The 27,279-nt window shown below is 36.2% G+C and overlaps 1 protein-coding gene across 3 annotated transcripts in view; it reads left to right on the plus strand.

Moving 5' to 3' along the window:
* Nucleotides 1-575: 575 nt before the first annotated feature.
* LOC145688075 (uncharacterized) overlaps nucleotides 576-27,279 on the plus strand; it is a 100,678-nt gene continuing 73,974 nt past the window's right edge. For all 3 annotated transcript variants that reach the window (XM_081761796.1, XM_081761797.1, XM_081761798.1), the window contains exons 1-4: nucleotides 576-710; nucleotides 3,413-3,539; nucleotides 13,109-13,285; nucleotides 24,604-24,751. In XM_081761796.1, the coding sequence (XP_081617922.1) occupies nucleotides 3,459-3,539; nucleotides 13,109-13,285; nucleotides 24,604-24,751 (406 nt within the window). In that variant the 5' untranslated portion in view covers nucleotides 576-710; nucleotides 3,413-3,458. The remainder of the gene's footprint in view (nucleotides 711-3,412; nucleotides 3,540-13,108; nucleotides 13,286-24,603; nucleotides 24,752-27,279) is intronic.

Genomic DNA, 27,279 nt, shown 5'->3' on the forward strand with positions numbered 1-27,279 from the left:
TCTTGCGCAGGAGTTTTGGTCTTGGTCTTGGCCTAAATCTTGCATGCAAGACACTTGCAAAAACTGCAAGACCAAGACTCTGACGCTCATCACTACAATAGCTAGAAGAAAGTATCTTCTAATTATAAAATTAATTTCAGTTTAGAGTATAGTGCAATTTGAGGCCCATTCTATACCTGCCTCAGCAAAAAAGTTTAAACGAAATTCAAAGTGCAAAAATCAATTATATCTGCTATGCCTATTATCATAACACTGCAGATTTTGCGTTTCGTTTACACAAACCGTTACGGAATGTGCCCGTTTATGTAATTCGTCTCTTTCAGGTAACCTACTTTAGAAGGGAATTCTTAATTATAAATAAATATTTTCCTTGATTTTTATAATGAAATATAATTTTAAGATATCTCATACTACCGTTCTATTATTACTTATAAACTGTACCGTAATTAATATTTTTTTAAAAAATAGCATAAAGTTCTATATACTGCTGATAGTTTTCATATTAAACGGTCTTATGGCAACACTTTGTTTCGTTTCCATAGCAACCGAGGTAACGGTTATGGCAATGCTTTGTTTATTTTGTCTCCATAGCAACTGAGCAGACGATTACCCATAAGACCATTCGCGTCAATTTGCTATGATTTCGACGCGAGATTTAAATGAATAGAATTGGAAAAATTTCAGGATTTTCATAAGTAATTCATGTTTAAGTAAGTATTTACCACCTTTTAACATAAGCATGAATGTTTAAAGACGTTCTTCACTTATTTAAAAACAAAAAAATACTTTTGATTATAAACGATAACAATTAATATTTTAAAAATGAAATATCTCTTCATCCGAAACTTGCTAAAGGGAATCAGTTTTCACATGTACTAACTGACCTAAGATTTGAAATAGTTATTTTAGTTTTCGTTATTAATGGTTGTGAGTTTTTAAAATATATAGATTAGTATCTATAATTTTTTGTGAGTCAGCGGGGAGAAAAAGGCAGGTTAAGAGTGAGGGTACGGAAATTTGGACAATTTGCAGCAAAAACTGAGCACTTGTTTCAAAACACACTTACAAGCAATTAGTTTGGCAGCTGTCAAAGGTAGATATTAAACAGTAAAAAAGTGAAGATACTGCCCTTAAGGAAGTGGGGTATGTTTACTGTCATGAAATATTAGTCTCCTAGCACGAAATGTGCTTTTACTGCCTCAGAAAGTTATTTTAAGGGAAGAGTTACATTGCTAGGTGTAGATTAACTATAGGAGGGCTCGGTATAAAACACGAATCAACCTAGTAACACCAACCAATTTGTTGTAGTTGGCTGCTAGAAAGCACGAATGATATTTAACCAAGTCAGGGCAGGACGCGTGGGAGTATACACCCGTAGGGAGCAGGCGCGCCAGCCAGAGGGGGAACACGCATAAACGAGGTTAGTGGAAGTGCATTCTATGTGGCAGAAACACATGCCTCGGATGTGACATTTATGACACTTGTATGTTCACTTTGTACATTTCTTCCATATAGAGTACTACGTGGTAAAGAGCACACGGCTAATCTTCCGCGGATGGCGGCCCCGGATTAGACCCACAAGAACCTGTTTTTCACGTTGTATTACTATTTGTTTTTATTTTAATGTATGTTATCTAAAATTACTCCTATTCCATTTCCACCGTTCATTCTAAACTATTGAACAAATATTTCTTATTGTTATGCTTTCTTTGCTTTCCACTAGATACACATTCATCTATTATATCACTGCGCAGAATTAGTCAGAAATAACGGAAACAGTGAATCCTTTACCTGTTTCCATCCAGAACTGTAACGAAATTCTTCTAGTGTTATATAAGTGAACATTTAGAGGGGGATTGGAGGCGGAAACTTATATTCATGAAATATGAATTTTATTACTTAGCAGGAAATGCACTCTTAATGTCTTAGAAAGTGTTTCTTAAGAAAATAGTTGCATTAGTAGGTGCAGATTGACTTTAGGAGGGTTTAATATAACTACAGCGTGTGCATATATAGCATAAAATCTATTGTGTATAAAACACAAATTAACGTAAAAACATAAATCTAAGTGGCCACTAAAAGCACTAATTTAACCGAATCAGAGCAGGAGGGGAGCCGAGAGACAGCGAGAAGGTGCGTTCGAATGAGAAAGCGCGTCAATGACGGTGGATATACACACAAGCGGGGATAGTGGAAAAAACACTTTGTATGTATGTCACAAAAATAAAGTAAGTTGGTTGTGATATCATTGCCGTTCAATAAAGTGTGTCATCACTCAGAAAGGTTAGAAGCCACTGGGCTATAAACCTATAAAAATGATAAACTCATCTCTGTATCCCATGAAAATTTTTGGTTTATTGTACAGTTCGTTCTGGAACCCTTGTTAGCGCTATTTCTTACTGATCGATTTGCTTACATATCATCTACGAGACCACCTTTCAACCACTTCTCACTTAGATTATTATGTAATTAAGCATGTACAACCAGTAGCGTAGCCAGGATGTGTGTTTGGGGGGGCCCAAGTGCTGTTATAGGCACATATAGAAAAATTACAAACAAAAAAATATATAAACATAAAAATATATAAAAAATTACAAACATCAAAGTACCAAAGTACATTGTCGGACCTCTTTGGGGGGGGCCCGGCCCCTCCGGCCCCCCCCTTCCCTACGCCACTGACAGTAGCGTAGCCAGGATGTGTGTTTGGGGGGGGCCCAAGTGCTGTTATAGGCACATATAGAAAAATTACAAACAAAAAAATATATAAACATAAAAATATATAAAAAATTACAAACATCAAAGTACCAAAGTACATTGTCGGACCTCTTTGAGGGGGGCCCGGCCCCTCTGGGCCCCCCCTTCCCTACGCCACTGTGTACAACAGTGAAAAATGGTGTTTACAAGGGTTCCAGAGCGAATCCATATCACAGCTAGGTACAATAAACCAAGAATTTTCGCGAGACACAGAGGTGAGTTTACTTCTATTTAGACAACTGTTAATTTTTCACGAAATTATTATTATTATTAAGCAATCTTAAGCAAGGTTGATTCATTCTTTTAAATGGTAGTTAAATGAGACTAATTTGCATAGTTCTGTTAATAGTATATTATGAAATTGACTTTTTTGTTTGTTTGTTTTGTATATCAGTTTGAACGTTAATTTTAATATATTAACCTTCTGACAAAGGCCTTAACCTGCTTTAATAGTCATTCTATACTAAAAATTTTCTGGTTTGTGTAAAATGATTGAATAATGGTTTTAACACAGTGCTGTATTTTTGCCTATAAGCTGTTCATAGCACTTAAAATAAAGTTGTTGTTATTATTATTATTATTATTATTATTATTATTATTATTATTATTATTATTATTATTATTATTATTATTATTATTATTATTATTATTATTATAGGATTTTCGTTGGTTTCGGCAATTATTAAAAGTTTCAGTCAGCGAACATGGAGACGGATAAAACCTTCCTGCGCAGAAAGAAGAGCAGTCGTCTTCGAAGGAAAGAAAACGTGCCCATGGGAAAGAATGTAAATATATATTATTGCTGGTTTAGTTTTAGATACTTACCAGCTCTAAGCAAAACAACTATTTATATAGAATATATATTACTTATTCACTTTTAAATGATAGATGTAATTGAGTATTTGGAATGAAAGCTAGGAGAGAGAGCCCAGTATGGTTGCCTTTAGCGACCGTGGCTACGAGTTTTGATTTGGGTGTTAAATGAGCCATCTTTGCTTTTAATCTATTAATTTATATGGTGCACTAATTTTACTTTTAAAACAAAATAACTAGGATTGTAATTATGTGATTTTATTCATTTCATCTTCAAATGTAATTAAATGCCCCTTCGTCAAAATCCTTTTTTATAATTTTAATATTAAACAATCAGATTTAATTTAAGAATCATTAAATTTATATACAGGGTGTTTCACAACAAAACCGACAACGTTTGAAAAATATTTCCTGAAACAATGATAAGACAAAAAGTATAGACCAACCTGGGTGCACAAATGCTTCCTCTCGGAGTTGTAGGCTGCCAAAAACATGAAAAAATTAAATTTAAAAATCCATAGCTCCAAAACTATGGGACCTACCGTACTCGGGTCAAGACTTCACTTAGGAGCTAATATGTGCGCTATCGAAAAACCGATATTTAAGAATCCTAAAGTACTCTCACAACAATTTTTATAGAGGAAGTTCGGCTACGGGCATTTAATTTGAAGTACTCACCAACTACCTCCGTAAAAATTGTTGGGGAAGTTCTGCAGGATTCTGAAACATTGATATTTGGATAGGGCACATAGTACTTCGTAAATAAAGTTTTGACCCGACTATTTTAGGTACCACAGTATTGGGGCTATGGACCTTTAAAATGCATTTTTTCATGTTTTCGGGAACCTATAACTCCAAAAGAAAGCATTTGTGCACCCAGGTTGGTCTATACTTTTTATCTTATTTTGGTGTCAGAAATCACCTCCCAAACGTTGTCGGTGTTGTTTTGTAACACTCTGTATATTGCACATTCATTTTGAAAAACCAAAGGACATTTATTTAGACTTAAAGAAGAAATCTGTACAATCATATCAATAAAGTTCTAGTTCATTTCAAAGAAAACAGAAAAAAAAATAATTGTCCATATTAATCATCATCATAGATATTCTGCCCTTATTGACAAGTCACTTGCCATAGATGAGAAGCTTCCATGCTCCACGGTCCTCCGCTAACGTTTTCGTCTTCTCGTATGATCTGTCTGTTTTAATATCATCCATTAATTATAGTCTCCTTCGCCCTCTCCCTCTCTTTCCTGCCACCATACCTTCTAACACATCCCTCGTGATACAGTTTCTTCTCAGGCAATGTCCCAACCAGTTTCTCTTTCTCTTCTCTATAATACCTAAAAGTGTTCTTTTCCCTCTTACCCTCTTATTCGCCTTGCGCCCAACCCAACTAATTCTTTCCATTCTTCTCCACACCAACATTTCGAAGGCTTCCAGTCGTTTTTCATCACTTTTTCGTAATGTCCATGTTTCCGCTCCATACAGTACAACACTCCACACGAAGCATTTTATAAGTCTTTTTCTCAACTCTTTATTCAAGGTTCCACAAAACAGATTTTTCTTCCTCCTAAAGGCTTCTTTCGCTATTCCTATCCTTGCTTTTATTTCACGTTCACACTTCATGTGATTACTAAGAATACTACCCGGATATCGAAAACTATTCAGTTCTATTTTCTCCTCTTCCACTTTTATATTTGACACAGACCGCTTCGTCCCAATCACTATGGCTTTTGACTTTCTAACATTTATTTTCATCCCATATTCTTCAAAGCCCTTTCTCATTTTTTCTAACATTTTATTGATTATCTTTTCTGATTCTGCAACAAGCGTCATATCGTCTGCAAATCTTATGCATCCGATCATTCTACCTCCTACCGAAATGCCATCTTCATCATGTAGGCTCTTTTTCACTATCTCTTCTAGATTGATATTAAATAATGTTATCGAGAGACAGCATCCTTGCCCAACTCCTCTTCCAATTGCACTCTCTTCCGTCAGTTGTTCCCCTATCCTAAAACTTACTTGTTGGTTCATATATAAGTTTCTTATGAGTCTTCGATCTTTCCATTTCAACCGATCTTCTTTAGAACTCAATATACATATGTCAATGGGCTAAAAAAGTAGAGGTAGTGTAGGTGTTTTACATCGTTAACCCCAGGGCATAATCGAGACATGAGCATCTAAACAGGTGAAGAAATATTATATATATACTTCAAGAAAAGTATTTAAAAAACAAAAAAAAATAAGCAGGTTATAATTTAAAAAAGTAAATCTCGATGATTTCATTGACAATTTCTAAGTTCCGTTTTCGTTAACGTGGAAAATGCAGCAGTATTTACAAAGAGAATAGGAATTTTTAACTTTATTAGAAACTAAAAGTAAATCTGTCATAATCTTAACTAGTATACATCTGGTAAACTTCTAATATGCATAGGTATTCAGCACTTTATATGTAAAGAGGAAACTACATGGAAATAAACTACAAAAAATATACGAAGCGAAGCGATTACGCAGTTTTTGTTAGTGATTTCCATATATACATTTATCAAGGAACAAAATTCCAGCCCATTTTTGTAGAGTAGCTGATTGGCGTGTAAGCTCTAGTATTTTCATTTTTTCGATTAACGTCAGTTCAGGTCCATAGTCAGCAATTCTTATTGGATCACTTTATATATAAAAGAATGATAAAAGAAAATATAATAGAAAATCTTCTTCGGTTCAACATAGATTGCGTTCAACTAAAGTACAGTAATCAATGGGCAAATTTAAAGTGCGAACTGACGTAAAACCAATAAAGTTTGGTTATGGACGGAGTACTTACCTATTATGGTTCTTCAGTTGGTAACTCTCGAAACACCTTCCAGGGAAACATAGTATCTCAGTGGTACAGCGCTTACTTCTGGTGTTTGGGATACCTGGTTCGATCCCCGGTCAAATAAGTTCGTTGTAGACAACATTGTGTCCGTGGGTTTTCTCGGGTATTTTCGTTTCCTCCCACATTCACATTCCACCAGATCTTCCATCATCGTTCACTTGCCTAAATCATCCGTCTCCCTTAGCATAAAGGGCATAAGGTGGGACGTTAAGCTGATTATTTTATTTCATATATATATATATTTTTTTTCGAAACACTTTCTTTCTGTCCCTGATCGGAGGCAGCAATCTCATCACATATTGCAGGCGCGGCCAAACCGCCCTCAGGCGGCTTCAAAGGAAGCGGAGCACTATTGATGAAGACCACATGTTTCCTTGTTACATAAGAGGGATATTTCAACAAGTCCTTCGAGTTAAGGGTAGTCTTCCAGTTGACCTGCTGAAAAAGAGGATACGGACAAAATCTCGCGGCCGAAACATCGCCGCCCAAAATCTCACCGGCCAAAACCTCGCGGGACAAAATCTCGCCGGGCCAAAACCTCGCCGCCCAAAATCTCGCCGCGAATGAAACTTTTCTTTAAAATTTACCCAATGAGTTTCTTAATATGCAATTCCACATTACAAATAATAATAATAATAATAATAATAAGATACAAAGGATCGTGTGCGTGGGCTTTCTCGGGTTATTCCCGTTTCCTCCCACTTTCTTTATTTGATCATTTCCTTCATCCTGGTCATCTACGTCTCCTTTAACCTACAGGACATAATCAAGGGACGTCGTAAAAACTCATATATTATTTCATACTTTCATAAATATTATTAGATTTTTGTTAAAATTTTAAGTTTTTTGGATGTTCCAAAGTTCACGAAACTAACCCCGTTAGTTGTCATTACTTTCCTTATGCAGATTTTCTTTCCCTATAACCAGTTTAAAAACATCCTGTCGCCCTACCTTCACATTGAAATCCTCTAATACAGAAATAGAATTTTCATATGGTATCGCGGGACTTGGTCAAATACCCGTGCTACTTCTTCTGAAACAGCGTCTTTTATACCGTCATCCTTATCATCTGTTGGAACATTTACATTTTGGTCAGGCGAGATTTTGGGTATGGCGATATTTTGGGGCGCGAGGTTTTGGCCAGGCGAGGTTTTGGCCCGGCGAGGTTTTGGCCAGGCGAAATTTTGTCCCGCGAGGTTTTGGCCAGGCGAGATTTTGGGCTGCGAGGTTTTGGGAGGCGAGGTTTTGGTCCGCGAGGTTGTCGCCGCGAGGTTTTGTACTCAAACCCTGAAAAAGAAAGCTATGTTGCAATTTTCACCCTCTTGCTTACTGATTCTTCAGTGTAGTCTAAGCAGAAAGATAGTGCGTGTGCGATTTTTGATTGTCGGGTTCTGTTTAATTAATTTTTCATTACTTTTGCTTCTGTTGTTTTTGTGTACTTTTGTTCTAGTTTTTTTTTTTTTTCGTTCGTAATTTTGTTGATTGTTAATCGTTACTTCATAAAATATATGGACACGTTGAGATACAAATGACATAATAATCCCCCCCCCCCCAAAGTTTGCTGCGCATGATCCTTCGGATCCCTAACAGCACAAACTTGAAACAGAGTCAGACATTTGTGTACAATGTGTATAATTATGTTTAACAAATAATTTGGGAAAAGGGCCAATTTCAGAAATAGCTAAAATTCTGAAATTAGACAGGAAAAGAGGCGAAAAATTGTACTGAAAAGTCTATTCACACCATAAAGAGAGAGCAATCGGAAAAGTGAAATTTAATAAACTGGACTATTTTTCGTGTGGCATAATTAGGAGAGAGATTAATCGGTTTTATAGCAAGGAACAATCGCCAATTGTAGGTGAACTATTGAAACATTTGAAGGAAGTATCTAGCTTTTCCCATGACGAAACTACGCTCCAAGAGCTCCTGAGAAAACTTGGATTTTGTTTTCGCCGCCTTAAAAAGAGGAATCTAGTGATGGAATCGGCTAGGGTTGTTGCTTGGCGTTATCGGTACCTGCTCAGACTACATAACTTCGGTCAGGAGGCTATACGGAAGGGCTGGGATGACAGCACCTGTAATTGTATTTTGAAATCTCCGTCAGCGCAAGGGAAACGTATCATCGTGCTCCGTGCAGGAACTAGTGAGGAGTGGGTTCCAAATTGCCTTTATGTATCGAGTAAAAAGATTGGTGACTGCAAAGCCGTTAGTCATGACGAAATGACAGCACAGGTCTTCGAAAATTGTTTATTAAAAATCTAAATAAGAAGTGTGCCACTGTCATGGACAACACCAGCTATCATTCGCGTCTACTGGTGAAAACTAAATTACAGGATATTGTTTCCTTCATGAAACAACACGAATGCCACTGTGTGTCGGGACGGAACAGAAAAAAATGACTCTCAGGTTTGGTCCTCGTGGGTCATCCATACAATGAAAATTGAAGAAAAATGCATGAACCACGATAGAGACATCAGTCTGGAAGGCTTTGTAATTCATATAGGGGATAATAATGACGATGGGTAAAGGTATGTTAATTTATTCCTATGCATATTAATAAAAGTTTTAAATCTAGTGCCAGTGTCCATTGAAAATATTTTATTATTATTATATTGTCTCTACATTTCAATTTGTACACGAAGTCATGAAAAGAGAAATCAGTCATCAATTTCATGATGTGCACTTATTTTACTCTCAAATGTAGCATATTGTTGATATCATATAACCTCCATAAATATAACGTGTGTGCGAACCAAACATGTTAAATTCCATGTAGCACATACTTACCCAACACGTTTGATTTTTATATTGTAGTTCCGTACTTATAGTCGGATTTAGGTATGGCGAAGTCATTCGCCTCCACCCTCCTCCCTAACGGTACAGGCACCAGTGCTGTAGAAACTCAATCAAAAAAAAAAAAAAAAAAAAAAGCTTAGAAACTTTCATTGCCTCCCCCATAAGCCCATCCTTAATCCGCCCCTGTCCATACTACTATATTAGATTGTTTTAATGCTTCTTACATTAGTGATATTATTATTATTAATATTGATACATATTAACATAATGTATCCATTGTTAATATAAGTTTAGTCTTGACAACAACGCATCACTGACACCACACACGTGTCGTTTATGGCTTGTTTGGAGTATTAATTATGAAGGTGGTTAGGGTAAATTTTCTGCTTGAGTACAAAGGAAACCGGTTGGTGACCAACTGAACGCGGCAAGTATATAACCTTTGACATCATGTTGCAGGCAGTGCTGGAAGAACTCCTCTTAACGCAAAGTACACTTTTAATTTATTTTTTTTTAAGTAAAGTTTGAATAATAATCTGTCAATAGGGTCTAGAAGTGGAAGAAATACCGTTCCCTTGTGATGTCATAAACACATCTAAGGAAGATATTTATCCAATTCACGCGTAATCGAGTCAGAATCCGAACTTTTGATTTTCATTTTTTTTTTTCTTTTTTCCTCACTTTTTGTCATTTTTCTGTACTAGCGGGCGAACGACCTATACCTTTAGAGACGAGGTGAGCTCCAGCTTCGTAGCAATAACAACAACCAACCAGGAGCCAGCATTTCCCTCAGCCAATCACAAGCCCCCTTTCATAACTGCATCCCTAAGTAGTCACCATATATATATGCTCCATATTTCCGGTCTCTTCATCACAATCCCTGAAGACAAATGCAATGTCTGCATTCGAAACAACGGATGTCAGTATCTTAACTAATAACCCGAGAACACTTACTAAAAGCCAATTTACTGTGTTTGCTAACAGATGTCAGGAAATAATTCACTACTTATCGAAACTCGAAATAAACAGAATTAGTTACCATATGTATTTATTTTCCAATATATTTGAAATTATTGCTGAATAAACCAGAAAATAATACAATATAGTTATTTTTCTTTGCTGGTAATTCAATATTATACAAAATCCCTGTAGAAATTAACTACACAAAAATGAATATCTGTCAGCTATAAAATTCTGTGTTAATCAGCAGTACTAGTATACTTTGCAATGACCAAATCCTAAATAAATAAAATCATTTTATATTTTATTTCAAGGAATACATCATCCATAACTAAATTAAATCGTAATTCAGCTATTCGACGAATTATCAATGCGTTTATATTCACACTGAAGTCACGCACATTTACATTACGACGAAGAAATTAGTCGTTCATTTTCTAATTACTTAAATCAGCATTCATACGTAAACAAAACAAATATAGACCTCTTTGACTGCAAAATAGTTATTTATTACTGTTGATGGGAAATTGAAATAGTTATTTATACCACAAAGAAATAACATGTTGATTCGTAATTCTCAAAAGAAATTACTGAATAAATCAGAAAATGCATTCAGAATCTCGTAAAAAAATATCTACACCTGTGTATCTCATTCCATTTTGTTGTCCTTTTAGATAATCTAGAATGTGAAATGGCACTGCAGACTTAGTTGCATGTAGACCTCAACACAGCATGCACCTTTTGGTAGCATAAATTAAACGATAAATTTAGACATTTCCACGATCTTTTTGCTCCAGATTTGAGTATGAAAACAAGTTTATGTGATCGAAGACAAAATTTTTGTGACATAATTTATCATTTTGCACGTGTTACACGTTATATTATAGTGTATTATGGATAGAACAAATGCCAGACATTGGCTATGGATAATGCAAAGGCTAAAAAACGACAGCTGCTCATGTGTAAAATCATAAAACTGTCAGTAAAATTTACTGTAGATCCACACTGCATGTTCAAACTTTGGGAAAATACTTTAAATTGCACAATATCTGCTGATTAAAGCCCAACTGGAACCAGATTACTTCAATTCGGTATTTCGATAGTTCTAAAACATTGAAAGCTGTTATTATGCAAATTCCAGCCATGATATCAAATTACTTATTTGAAGCAATAACTTTGGAATGTTAATTCGACTGGAAATCTCTTCTAAAAAATCTTAATAAAATATGATAACTGTCACTATTTCTCCTTGTGACTGAATGAACTGTTAAAATATGTATTTTCTAGTGCACGTGAAACAACTTACGTACTCGTCCTTCTTCGTATCTATTAATCCTTCTCTAAAACTATTGTCTTTTCCGTCCACTAGAGGAAGTTATATGTATGTGAAAAGGGCAACGCCTACTTAAATATATGGGAACTGATAAAAAAAAAAAAAAAATAAAAATAAAATAAATAAATAAAAATAAAAAAAAAAACAATACTATATTCTGTTCAATTTTACTCAGTTAATCTATACGTCGTAAGTAAAAACCATTGAAATGTAATAAAAATACCGCTTTGAAAACACGGCTGATTACTTAATTTAAAAAATTTTGATAAATTAAACTTAAATCATCTGTATTATAAGAAACTAAGTTGTATTACTACTACTCTTCGCTGATTATGTACCTATGTGAAATGCGCCACTATAACGTCACTTGATCACAACTAAGAAATACATTTATTTTAATGAAAATGCGATGAAAAACTATAAAAATTTGTTAGTGTATGAATTAAATGTGACGACAGCAACAAATTAATGCTGACCATACTTCTAAACTTTGAAACATCTTCGTCGTGTTATTCTAAACAAAAGAAAAGGCATATTGTCACGTGGAATCCGCTTTATATGTGACAACGCCCGGGGGCACGATGGCTCAGTGGTACAGCGCTTACCTCTGGTGCGTGGGGTCCCTGTTCTATCCCCGGCCAAATAAGCTTGTAGTGGACATCATGCCCGTGGGTTTTCTCGGGGTACTCCCGTTTCCTCCCACTTTCTCATTCCACATATTCTTCCATCATCATTCACTTGCTTTAATCATCATCTTCCTTAGCCTAAAAGGCATAATCGTGGGACGTTAAACTTAGAGATTTCATTCTTTTTTTTTTTTTTCATTTCATGACAACGTCCGGCCCTATTCAGCAAATGTCACCAAGGAGTTGCTTGCAGATTTTCAATGGGATGTCCTTGAACATCCACCACACAGTCCCGACCTCGCATCCATCGGCTGCTATCTGTTCCTTTAATTAAAGAAACATCTTGGATGAAAACACTTTGACAGCGATGATGAGATCAGGAAGAAGTCAACGTGGTTTCGATACAGGCGTCGGATTTTTATGATTCTGGGATACAAAAACTTCTTCCGGGTTTGGGCAGATGTTTGGACAATGCTAACACTTACGTGGAGAAATAGCTTCTCTACCAATGTATCTTCCGTTATGTCAAATACATTTCTTATATATTAGTTTCCATTTGTATCTTTACTTTCATGACAAGCCTCGTAGCGTTAGACACTATTAAATATAAACTAGCAGTAGTACTTTTTACAACTTGAATTCCTAGCGAGGGCATAAAGATAATAAATCATACAAGAAAATGCCTTTATAATTCTATTAATAATTCTAATTCTTAACAAACTCAAACCTAACGTTCTGTAGGTTTTGTCTCCCTATAAAGGTAACAGTGTTACCAAATATGTGAGAAATAATTTATTTCCTTCTATGCAAAATTTAAGCTTGATATTATTTGAATTTCATGCATGCATGTCTTTGTTTCCCATATCACTATATGTCCCCTTTAGCTTACAGGGTATAACCGTAGGATGTAAAAGTTATTACATTTCTTTGTTTTCTATATTTATAGATATGTAATTGTACATTAATACCTGGGAAAACACCTGAAGAATCTTTGATGAAGTCTTGCCAGTATTGCGGCAGCGTTATTCCTGGTAGCAAAATGTATACACATGTCGAGGAATGTGACTTGATATCCGTCACATGTGATTTCAATTCTGGTGCTATAGTTCCTCGGGAAAAACTGGTAAGTCATATAACAGCTTATTTAAATAAACATTTTTCCGTAAGTATGAAACTTTACTGGTCAAAAACTTACGATATTTGTTCTGTAGATGTATTTGTAGTTAAAATATCAAGGTAAGTACCGAACTAATAAGTGCAAACAAATGAATGTAGTTGGCCCTTACATATAATATATGTAGCGTTTCATTTATTTGGCTCCGCGTAGCGTAGTCGCTAACACTCTTTGGGGACACTCGGTAGAAAAAGTGTAACAGCATTTTCAGTCCAGCCATCCTGAGTGAGGTTTTTCCTGGGTTTTCCTCATTCTCACCAAGCAAATGCTGGGATGGTACCTAAAATAATAGTCCTAGGCCACTTCGTTCTCCAATCCTTTCTTCCTTCCGTTTCCCCGGATAGTGTGATTCCTGAGGGACGTCATCCCTCATATGTGTGACGGGCTAACATGGCCATAGATGCGACAGCCCAGAAATCTAATTCCTAACGTAACCATTTCATTTATTAATTGCATTTTTTTTTTTCCTTTCTTTTAAATCTACACCAGTATAATAAATCATGCTATTAAAATTCAAATAATTGTTTGAACATTTAAAACGAATATTCGAATAACAACAGAAAAATATTTGGGTAAAAACATTCCAATGATTTTAACAGCACTAAAAATCTAGGGATGATATGTATATATAAATGTATGATTGACTGTCAGCGGTTCAAAGGCTGCTGAACTGAACAACGACATCTTCACTAATGTTTCCATTGAACTTTCAGAATCAGACTATTTTCCAGTCACATTGACTCCATGAAACTAATCAATAGCGTAAATGGTGGAACAAGATGTAACAAACAATTATTATTCTAACTGTTGAATATTATTATTATTAATAAGTATTCTGCCTTTTGAGAGGTCGACTAATGAATATATATAGTAGTATATATGGAAATAAGAGAACCCATTGGGTGTAGCAGAATAGAAGGAAAAAGACTAGATGGGATGACTGTTACCGTGGAAGAGAGGTAAAGCGCTAATTTGGGACTTTACATGTTCAGATACGTTCGCTCCTTCCAATCTCCCCTTTTCTTCGATTCAGGCGGGAAGTATAGCCAGCCAAAATGAAACGGAAAAAAGGAGAAAATACAGTAATCTTGAGGGGAAATATCACTTTGTAACTGTCGATTTTGAATCCAATGGTGCATGGGGCAGAGAAGATATTAACTTTATAAAAGAAATAGGCAGACGGATCACGCAGTTATCTGGCGATGACAGAACAAGCACCTTCCTCATACAAAGAATAATTATGGCATTCCAAGAGGCAATGTCGCCTCAATACAGGGTACCATACCCAAAGGCAGAGAACTGGAAGAAGTATTCCTACTGTAAGAATATATTTATTCCATTATGTTTTAATTTAATGTTACCATTTTATGTTATTCAAATATTTTCAATTTGTTTGTTTTCATTTTGTTTTGCTGCTTTCATCAGTGTAAGAGTTTTAGGATTTGCTAGATTTACCCATTGTGTTGTTAAGCTTAGACTAAAAATATTGTGGACACAGAATATTTGTAAAATTTCGTATTATGAAGAGTTTTACTACAATATGCAACAATTAACAATAAGATATTGTTATAATTTACCGTTTCATTTTAAAATTTTATATTGTAACTGTTTCTATTAATATATCATAATACCGGTATACTGATTACATAAATGATTTAATATATATATATATATATATATATATATATATATATATATATAGAGAGAGAGAGAGAGAGAGAGAGAGAGAGAGAGAGAGAGAGAGAGGTTTGGGCCTGAAAATGTTTCTTCCACGTCGATCTTTAGCTTCCTCTTTTAACTCCCAATATTTTCTTCTATAAATTGTGTTATTTTTCCTTCCATCTTTCCTTGTACGGCGGTATGAAGAAGACAATTCCTTCGCAAGATATGTACAATTCAATTGCCCTTTCTACGAAGGATGCTAGCTGAAAGCGTCCTCTTCTTTCCTATCTGTTTTAAAAGATGTTCGTTTCTTGCTCTCTCTGTCCATTTTATCTACTCCATCGCCCTCTTACACCACATTTCAAATCTCTCTAAATATTTCTTCTCTAACTTCCGTAATTTCCAACTTTCTGAATCATACAGTCCAATACTCCATATATAGCACTTGACCAATATTAAGCTTGCTAGTTAAGAGTGACTTTTTTTTTTTTTTTTTTTTTTTTTTTCGTGTTGAATGCTTCGTTGGCTATGGTAAATCTTAATCTCTTTGGTGCAGTAAGCGTCTTTTGTCAAAATACTTCCCAGATACTTGAAATTATCGACCTCTTCAAGTTCTCGCTGTTCTACTTTAATCTGTAAGGGCGCGTTTCCACGGGATATTCTCATGATTTTCGATGTTCGTTTTCATTCCATGTAGTTTTCCAGTGTCAACTATTTTGTCAATCATCTCCTGTAGTCCTCCTTTGGTTTTAGCTATAATAACCGTATCATCTCCATACCTGATCTTGCTAATGATCTATCTTCCAATCTTGAAATGTCCAATTCCCATTAATGCTTTCTTCATTAAACATTCACAGTAAATGTTGAACAATTTGGGTCGACATACTACATCCTTGTCTGACTCCTCTTCCAATCTCCACACTATTGGCTTCTCCTTCATTCAGGCGCAACTTCACTCGTTGTACCCAGGTAGGGGATGTACAGGTTGCGAATCCCAGTTGACCTCGATTTCTTTTAGTGTTTTCAGAAGTTTGGTCTAATTGACCCGGTCCAAAGCTTTTTGGTAGTCGATGAAGCACAAACGGAGCTGATCCTTTACGCCAAGAACTCGTTCTGATATAAATTTTATCAACCCAATAACATCTCTGGTGCCTTTTCCTTTCCGGAATCCAAATTAATCTTCCTCTAACATCTCTTCTATCTTACTTCCCAGCCGCCTATTCAGTATTAGCGCAATAATCTTTCCATTATGGGAAATATGGTTAATGGTTCTGTGTTCGCTGCACTTCGTTACTTGCTTCTTCTTAGGTAATGAAATCATTGTAGCATCAACAAAATCCTTTAGCCATTCTCAACTCAGGTAGGTCTTGTTCATGCACGAAATTTGATACTTGTGGGATCCTTTGGTACTTTCTTCCTTACGAATAAATAATTCACTGCACAAGTTCATTACAATGGACTGAGCGTCTTTATAGCTATATAGTTAGCAGGCGCAGGAGATCACATTCGATTCCCGACGGGAACTCATGTGGTTTGGACCCCACGTTATACTGTAGATCCACATCTTATATAGTTTTGCTGCTAAAAAGGACGCTAAACTCAAATCAATTCAATCCAATCATTATGACGGACGTATGCAAAAGCTTCCTTTCAACCGCTAGGTGTACTAGCGCGAAACACGGCGCTTGGGGCTTCTTGATACTTAAAAACACGAACATTAAAAAAAAAAAAAAAAAAAAGAAAAGAAAAAGAAAAAGAACAAGAAAAATGAAATACTTCGTTGGTTTCGTCTCTTCCTATGCGATTTCATCCATTTTTTCTGTAGCCTTATTCACCAGGTTGTCACTCACATGAAGGTCGAATCATCTTATAAATACATTCTTTTATTTTAATACAAGGGTTCCAATTTAGAATAAGACCTCTTGATAAACTTATTCTTTATGTAGAACTTTTACAGCGACTTACAGGAACATATGGTTGAAAAGAAAGGCTATCGAGAAGCGCGAGGATGCATAGTAACAGCTTTTCATAAATTTATTACGTTTTTTATTTTATTTATTTATTTATTTTTATATCACATGGCGAAGTTTGTGTGGCTGATTACATATCAGGGAAAAATTAAAAAAAAATCTCAAAAAAAAAAAAAAAAACCCTCGGAATTCTTTCCAGTAATTTTTGTAGCCATCCAAGAATTAGTTCTATACTCTGCTCTAGACTTATGAAAGTAGCTAGACTGCTATTCTTAAATTCTCTTTAGTTGTGATGAAGAGAACAGCTAAAATGTTAGTCACAGCTCACAGACCACTTTCATTACAGATATTTCATAATATCCAAAACAACGTGCAGTTCCAAGTTAATACGCTATAGTAGCTATTCTACAGATTAGTCGATAGCAGATCAGTTAAAACAAAAATACGAAAAAATCATATGACGAAATTAGTGAAATGAAATATTTATCTTAGTACGCCTTCTTTGATTTATTTACCCAATATTTCAGTAACCTTTATTAGAATTGTCCAGGGACGAAACTTTGATGTAAAAATCGAGCTGCTTTTTATTTTCCAAACTCCTGGAATTCAAAATTTTCCTATGTACATCATCAAGCCCTTTCTTCAATTTTGTGTAGGATCCCTGTAATATTAAGCACTAATTATGGAAGCAGACAATAATGTGCAGATCTTGATCATGAACCCACTATTTACAACTTTCTTTTATCGCATCCATATTATTACAGTGTTCCCACTTCCTAAGTCCAACTATTTCCCTTTCATCAGTAGAAGAAATCCCTGAAGATGTTAAGGAGTTACATTTTGAATTCCTGGGTGGTATTGATAATGTGGTTTGTCATATTGAATAATGTAATCCCATTATTTATCTAAAACAGAGTTATCCTGGTTTAATTGTGGGTTCCTGGTTCTAATCAAGTATGATTCATGCATAGTTCTTTCAATTTGTGAAGACGTCTTGTGAAGTATTTTCACCTTGTTTATGGTGGTCTAGTTTCCAGTAGATGTGTTGACAACTCTGACCCTACTAGATCTTGTTCCTTCGACCATCTCAGGTGTTCTTTTATTCTTGTTGCTATATTTCTTTTTGTCATGTCTATGTAAGCATGTGTACATTAGTATGTTACTGAGCGAATCTCTTAAGGGCTCGGTTCTCTAAAGAATAATTTTTATAATTGGTTAAATACTTGCCTAAATTTATAGATGGGAAATTTTGAAATAACGTAATTTGTACGATTAAACGAAACGAAAACATTTTTTATTGGCGAAAGTGCGTGTATACAGTATGCAATTTATGTTTTCATTACAAAATGTCACAAACTGTCGCTCCACTTCTTAAAGCTGACATCAAAACGATATGCTCGGTTTCGGCGTTCACATTCTAATAGCCTCTTATGGAAACTTCGGAATGCTCGGTGTAGCATGTCTCGGGGAATGGCAGTGATTTCATCTTCAATCCTCTGTTTCAGTTCATGGATAGTTGTAGCACGTGTCCGGCATACCTTGCTTTGAGATGTTCTCACAGGAAGAAATCGCACACACTGAGATCAGGGGATCTTGCAGGCCATGAAATATCACCGTTACGTGAAATGATGTGCCCTCCAAACAATTGGCGAACGGTTTCCGTCGATTGCCAAGCAATACGTGACATGGCTCCGTCCTGCTGAAACCTCATGTTTTCGATGTTAAGATTAAAATCGTGGAGTCTCGGTGTAAAGAATGTTTCAAGCATATCAACATACCGAACGGATACACTGTTGTTGAAATGACACGTTCAAGAAAGTAAGGGCCAATGACACCATGACATGATACAGCACACCATATTGTAACCTTGAAGCTATATAATGAACGCTCATAAAGCTTGCAAGAATTTTCCTGTGCCCAGTAACAGAAATTTTGTTTGTTAACGTATCCGTTAATGTGGAAGTGGGCTTCGTCTGACATCCACATGTTATTAATTTTAGCCAACACCCGTCACAAAACTCCGTACGAGACACACGGTCTCGTAGATGTAATTTCTGAACAATCTGTAACTTATAGAGGTGGGACTTTACTTCGTACAATATTCTTTGTACGCATCGTCGCTCAATCTCTAGCGCAGATGCGTGTTGTCGAACAGAGCGGCGAGGGCCCCTCTCGATGGAAACCCGAACAGCTGCAATGTTTTTTTTGGGATACATACCGTTCGAACGCCACCTGGAGGCTTCTTTTTCAAGACTGAACTAGTTTCCTCAAAATTACGCAACCACGTTTAATTACATGAGCAGATGGGACACGTCTATGACGTCCTAGCTGGTATGCTGTCGAAATACCCATTGCGCGGCAGTCACAATATCACCTTGCTCATAAAACGCTCTAACAGCGATAGCACGTTCCGCACCATTCAAATGCTGCATGATTACTAAATGGCAACAGGTTCATAACAACCACGTATCGCTTCCAAACAACTACCGGCACTACAATGTTACCACCTCTAACGTTCAAAATTTCCCGTTTCCCTACGCCATCCTGTATTTGCATGAAATTTGTTCCTTGACCTATAAGTAGTAATGTCTAAGAAATTAATTGTATTTTGATCTACCAGTTTTGTTGTAAAATTTGTTTTCATGATTTTTTAAATTCATCTAACAGTGTTTCCAAGTCCTTATCATTCCTATAGAGCAGTGGTCGCCAAACCGTCCATCGCGAGCTACTAGTAGCTTGCGGGGACATTTTCGGTAAATCGCATTAACGATTCGGTTGCAAGTTTTCAACCATAAGTTTATAGGCAATAAGCAAATGTAAGTTTTTTTTTTTTTTTTTTTTTTTAAGTTGGTAGTTCTTTTGGTTGGTAGCTCAGAGTAGGATTTAAAACGGTACGGTAGCTCAGAAGCTTCATAAGTTTGGCGATCACTGCTATAGAGAAAAAAGGAATCATCAGTGAATCTATAGTATTTAACATATTTAAAGGAGTCCCCCTTAATATTTTGGTTTCATGGCAGTGTTGGCAAGCAGAGATCAAAGGGGGCTAACCATAACCAAACTTTCTATTTGTTTATACTACTTATTTTTAAACGTAAAATAATTAGCTTTAAGATACAGTTCTAAGAAGTACAGGGTGTCCGAGAAGTCCTTCCCTGATTACAGAAATTGATAACTCAGGCTAGAAATAAGATAGAAATATGAAACTGGTGTTGAATTGTTTACAAACTATAAAAGTTTTGGTCACATCAGTACACTGCCAACATATCCAGGTACACTGCAGATGTGATGGTATCCTCAGCGAAGAAGAATGGCCCGATAATTCGATCGTGCAATAACGCGCACCAAACATTCACCTTTGGACTGCCTCTGGTGAACTCCCTGACCTCCTTGGGGGTTCTGAACCCCAAATGCGTACATTATGGCGATTCACTACTCCACTGACGAAGAATGTCGCTTCGTCGGAAAAGGCAATTCGTCTGAGATAACCATTATCGTCCTCAATACGTGATAGCATTTCGACCGCAAAGTCATATCGACGTGTACCGTCGTCGGGCAACAAGGCCTGAACGAGTTGCACTTTGTAAGCACGAAACAATAAACGTTTGTGTAAAATGTCATGGATAGAGCTTTTTGGTATCTGTAATTCACGTGAGGCCCTGCGCACCGATTTCTTAGGACTTCTCAGAAAAGACTACCGCACAGCCTCTACCGTGTCTGCTGAGGTTCTTGGTCGACCAGACCTCGGAAGGTCAGCAACCGACCCTGTGTTCTTGAACTTCTCATACCAGGCTTTAATGCTCTTGACATCAGGTGGAGTCCTCTCAAATGTTGTCTGGAACTGTCTCTGCACCGTGGTTGGTGATCGTGTCTCATGGTACCACAGGACACACTGTGCCTTCTCCTGGTTGGTTGGCATGGCTTCTTGGGCTTCTTACTTACGTACTACAAACCTAAAACAAAAAAATTGAGACTTGGTAAAACAGAACAAACCTAACACAGACAAAAACTTTTATAGTTTGTAAACAATTCAACACCAGTTTCATATTTTTATCTTATTTCTAGCCTGAGTTATCAATGTCTGTAATCAGGGAAGGACTTCTCGGACACCCTGTATTATTTCACTATTTCCAAATCATTGAATTTGCTTTCACGGAGCCAGCGCTCAGTACAAGTAATCGCTAAATCCAAAGGAATTGAGGTGAATATATCTAGTATTTCCATCGGTGCAAGCTTTAATTTGTTGCCATTGACTAATGAGTTTACGTTCCTCTTTAATCATAACAGATTTTTATGATGCATTGGCTGAAATGCTCGTTCTTTGTGCGGGGAGAATAAGGTTTATGTAAACTACTTGTAAGTGAAGGACTGAGTAAAACAAATAACGAAAAGCCCAGGTCAACTGACGGAAGAATAGGGATTTTGAAGGTTGAAAATCAAGAAATAAACGAAATAAATAAATAACGAAGATCAACGCCTTGGAAATTACCGCTGTCGATTCCCCAGCCAGCTGATATACCCGTTCTTGCCTGAACTTGGACTTAAGTGTCATTTGGACTGCCACAAATCAGCTTACCATCCCCAGAATCTATGTACTAGATACTAATTTCTGACGTTTTGCACATGGTGTCCGTGGGTTTTCTCGGGATACTCCCACATGATCATTCCACTAATTCTTCCATCATCATTCAGCTGCCTTAATCATTCGTCTCGCTTAGGCTAAAGGGCATAATCGTGCGACGTTAAACTGGAAGATTTCATTTTCATTTTCGGTCATTTTGGACATTTTATTTTTCAGCCTTTCTCGTCCATCACCGATGGAGGCCGAACTTGGAGTTAATCGGTATCTGAACTGTCACCGTTCATCTTAGCGACCCTGAAAACTATGGATTCGACTCGAACATCTCTCGTTTTCGATTGTGTTTACATACTATCTCCTTCCCTCTCCTTAGGAGTATCCTACTCTCTCGACTAAACTTGCGCTTAAATATCATCGGGAATGTTAATAATCAGCTTAGTGATACCGAAAAACTATGAATTCGACACCAGCATACGTCGTTTTCGATTATTTTTACATGGCATTTCCGAGGGTTACTAATGGGGGGGTTACCGAGGGGACTTGGGACTTACGAAGCATCGGAATTGTTACTGTTTATTTCAGCGACCCCGAAAACTATGAAGTCGACGCTAATATCGGTCATTTTTGATCATTTATACCTATTACCCCCTCTTCACCCCGAAAGGCTGGTAGCTGTGTCTTACCGTACAGTTTTTTTATTATTATTATTATTTTTTTTTTTTTCAGATTGTAAGTCATACGTGTACTGGCTTTGTTTGAAATTGCTCAGGTGTTCCAAAGGTGTGCTGAAATATACACATAAACCATTTTTTATATAAGCAGGGTGGATCATTTATCTTGTAAGTTCTAAACTAATGGACAAGAAATGCTGAAATTTTGTGCCATGCAAATATCGGCAGGAGAGCATACTCTGTGGTGCCACAAGTTTAAAGTGTTGCCAACCGAACATAAAGTTGTAATTTTTTTTTCAGATGGCACTACGTCAAGCAATTACACATTTCAAATTTACATGTAAAACGAAAACATACAATACCACGTGTCATGCAGTGTTGCAAACTAAGGATCTATAGTATCACATATCGAGAAACAAGCAAATTTTGGGGAGTTCTACAACAGTAATAACGCAAGTGAGATGGACGTCCAAAGCACCTTAATGTCGAATCCTATGGTTATCATGACGTATTTGAACAAATAGAAACGAGATTACAGGGCTCATAGCGAGTCACGTTTTTAACTGAAAGTTACTTTTTTTTTTTTTTTTAAGTTCGTCACTAAAACTTACTTTTTTTTCAAATTAGTTACTAAAAGTTACTTTTTTTTGGGGGGGGGGGAAGTAAAGTGACTTTTTTCCTGTGATTTGTGTTTTGTATTAGGAGTTTTCTCAGAAAAATATAAGAATACATGGAAAAAGGCAGAAACTGGTTACTCATTATTCTTCTGAAAGCTTCAGTACTTGCTGCCACATGTGAAACAGTCAGCTTTATTCTCACTTCAGCTTCTATTCTTTCTAAAGCACAGTGGATAGTTGGTGTATGCTTAAGCTCTCACGGTGGTGTTGAGAACCGTTCTGTGTCTATTCTTTCTTCTATTATAATAGTCTTTTAGTTTTCTCTCGTAATAGTTAACGCTTCGCTCAACGTTGTGTGTGTGTTTGTGTGGTTCATCATGTTCGTCTTGTGTTATGCTTCTTGTATGTTCTTAAAAGTAGGTGATGAATTTGAATATTTTACGGCTTTGAGAACTGTCAATGATGAGTTAAATATAATGTCTGGGATGAAGAAATTCGGAAATAGGCCAGAACTGGCTCCACTTACTCAGAAGCTTCTGCTTACCGTAACTACAAAGCATACTTAAAAAACCTAAGAAAGAAGGAAGCTCAAAAAGAAGAAGTAAAGAAGAAAAGATGAAACAAAACAACAAAGAAAGAGGTGATGGAGAAATTGACAAAGGAAAACAGGGGCATGATGAGATTTTGGTCATTTTTTGTGTGCTTTTGGTCACTTTTTCGTGTGCTTTTGGTCACCTTTTGGTCACTTTTTCGTCACTTTTCAACTATTTACAAGAGACCAGACCACTACGAGCCCTGAGATTACAATGAATTGAAAACTTGACTTTTTTTTTTTTTTTTTTCAAAGGACTTTATTTCGAAACCGTGTTTACATAAGTATCACATCGATTTACTTACATGGTTTCAAATATACAAAGATCATAATGCCGTTTACAGCAATTTCATATCTCAAGCCATTTGGGAGATATAAAAAAATGGTAAACTTTTATATACCTGTTAAAATGGCGTATTTGAGGGAACATGTAAAACAATAAGTGGTTTATTTTGCTTCTACAACATTTCAGTAATACCTTTTGGTAGGTATAAATACAATAAGTTTTCGGAATTACATAATTTTAAGCAGTGTTGCAAGCTTTAACAATTTTTACCATATCTCCAGAACGGTTTGATATTACCAAATTGCTCTAAACGGCATCTATTCCTAAGCATCTATGCAATTGCGTAAGATACTTATCTAAACAACTTTTTCGAAATAAATGCCTTTGAGGAAGTCAAATATTCAATCCATTTAAGTTTGTGCGTATTCATTCGAAAGCCATCATGTCATTATCATAGTATTAGAATTTAAAGGACTTTGAAATTGCATTACCCTGTCTGTCTCATTTGCGTTGCCACTGCTGTAGAGGCCACCAAATTTGGATGTTTCTGATACTATAACGTCTTTAGTTTGCAACACTGCATGATAAGTGTATAATAGTATTGTGTGTTTTCGTTGTACATGTGCATTTGAAATATGTAATAATCTGACGTAGTAGCATTTGATAAAAAAAAAAAAAAAAAATGTTGGGTTTGCAACAGTTAATCTTGTGGTATCAGAGGGTATGCCAAATAATGTCCCCCTGTCGATGTGTGCATAGTACAAAATTTCATATTTGTCCATTAACTTAAAAGCTACATGGTCGTGTCAAGATAAATGATTCACTCTGTATCAAGATAAATGGCACCTAAAATAACGGATATAATGTCTCGATTTTCTCTTTCTACGTCACAGCCCTCTGCGGCGCCGGTTCGGCAGATGTCGGAGGACAACTTAGAACATATGGAGCAAGTTGCTCAATTTATGAAAGAAAATGAAGGAAGCAGAGCTTCACCACCCGAAGACAGGTGGTATTACATGGATGATCAGGGCAAAATACAAGGTAAGGAAATAGATCGTAATTATCTTTCTCGCTCTTAGAAAAAAAAAAAAATAAAATAAAATAAAATAAAAATAAAAATAAAAATAAAAATAAAAATAAAAATAAATTGCATAATTTATAATATATGGGCCGTTCAAGGAATAAAGTTTCTCTATGTTTCCAAGAAAATATTTCTTTAGGTATAGACAGAAATCAAGTTGCACTAAGTAACATGGCCCTTTCTCACTTTTCAAGATAATCTCCGAGGCGACACAAGCATTTATCCCATCGTTACACAAGTTTTTAAAACCCATCCGCAAGAAATTCGGGGTCCAAAGAACTGAGAATACTTTTCACACAGCTATCTGAAATCCAAATCATTCTGAAAACGTTGACACTGCAGCTGGGACTTCAGTTGAGGAAACAAGTGAAAGTCACTTGGGGCCAGGTTACGGTTCTAATAGGTGTGTGGTAGCCTTTCATATTTCATTTCTCGAAGTTTAGTCTGTGTTAGTGCTGCCTAATGGGGAGGAGCATTGTCATCCAGAAGAATGACACCAGCAGAAAGGAGTCCAGGACGTTTGCGGCGAATTACGTCTTTCATTTTCTCTAGTGTTTGACAATGAAATGCAGCATTGATTGTTTCCCCCTTCTTAAAAATCTCTGTGAGCACAATTCCCGTGGGATCCCAAAAGACACAAGAACTCTAGCTGCAAGTGGTTGAACCCTAAACTTTTTCCGCATAAAGAACGTGGGATGTTTCCATTCCACCGACATCTGCTTGAATTCTGGAGTGTAGTGATGAACGAAGCTCTAATCTTGAGTTACAATGCGGCACAGAAAGTTGTTCTCTTCATTGTGGTAGTGAGTCAGAGAATCCAGGCAACAGGCCATGTTTCTCAGCGAGTTGTTGTGGGACCCAATGCAATGAAACCTTCGCGTATCCCAGTCTTGCGTGGATTATTTTGTGTGCTGTCGTGATGGGCATGTTCAAATTAGCGGCTGGTTCACAAACCTTGATTCTTCGGTTGAACAACACCAGTGCATTAACTTTGTCAACCGATGTTGCGTCACTCACTAGAGACGGACCACCAGGCCGATCTTTATCGAATATGCTTGTTCGTCCTTCCGAAAGCAATTTGAATCATTAGCACTGACATTACGTAAGTCTCCATAAAGGACAACCAGCTTCCTGTGGATGTTAGTAGGAGCAAAGGCCATTTTCCCACTAATACCGGGTCACAGAACCAATCTGTTTTTTCACCACACCGCCAACACACATCGTTTCGCCTGACTCGCTACTCCTTATGTCCAGGACAGGTTTCTCACTACATGACTCATGCAAATCACGCGACGTGTATGCGCGGTAGCCCACATGAACATTGAATTTTGTGATAAATGTAGAGGAAAGACTCAAGAATACATTGCTACTTTCTTGTCAGTTTTCGGGCTCATACTTTCTCCAAAACAAAATAAGGAACCTTTTTCCTTGAACGATTCACGTAATATAAACAAACGGTAAACTCTTATTATTACCTTTTCCGTACATGTTTCAATGACCCCTTGTCATCCTTAGTAGTGTCTGTTATGAAAGTTTTACGTTAATTGAATTCACATTACCGGTATCATTCCTGTTCAAAGAAGAAAACGTACTTTTGAATCATTAATACCTTGAATTTAATTTAAAAGAACCCACTTGAAGGGTAGATGCACTGAACAACAATCCCACAATATGTGTGGCCTCCTGTTACTTCTTTGGCTGCAATTTGTGGATGAATGACCAAATTATTTTGAATCTGTATCCATAAGGCTTACTTGGGGTAAATGTTTTGGAAAAACAGAATAATAGAAATTATTTCCTCTTGTTTATTATGTGATCTTCAGTGTCAGTTTACAGTTACTATAATATACATTGTGAAACCATACTAACACTCATACCAACTGTTCAACTTCGCTTTAAAGAACTTCGTATTTTCTTGTAAAACATTCCAAATTTTGTTTTTAATAATATAATAATTTAAGATCAAACTGCTATTCTTAAAGCTTGTACTTAGTTCCTCATGCTGTTTTCTGTTTTGAAGTATTTAACTTGGGAACGAAGGGCGAATAGAGTTATTGTAAAACCAACGATGATCAGACTGTTCTTCCTTATAACCTTCTATAACTGCTTGTCAAAGTTGGGAAAGAATGGTATTGGCATTAAGGTATCCACGACGCATCGTGGGGACAGATGGGCAGCTATTTAAAAGCAAGAAGTACCGAACTCCGATCTAAACAGTCAATATTAACAGCATAGGTAGTTGATATTCTGACAACGCATCACCCCAAAGACATGAGTGTCACAAGTCAGCCAGTAGGCCTTGCTCCAGAATTATTTATTATTATTATTATTATTATTATTATTATTATTATTATTATTATTATTATTATTATTATTATTATTATTATTATTATTATTATTAATAATAATAATAATAATAATAATAATAATAATAATAATAATAATAAAGATAATGTGGTCATTTAACTAAAATTGAAATCCGTTAATG

Source organism: Thermobia domestica, chromosome 6, assembly GCF_964235325.1.
Source record: "Thermobia domestica chromosome 6, izTheDome1.hap1.1, whole genome shotgun sequence".
NCBI lineage: Eukaryota > Metazoa > Arthropoda > Insecta > Zygentoma > Lepismatidae > Thermobia > Thermobia domestica.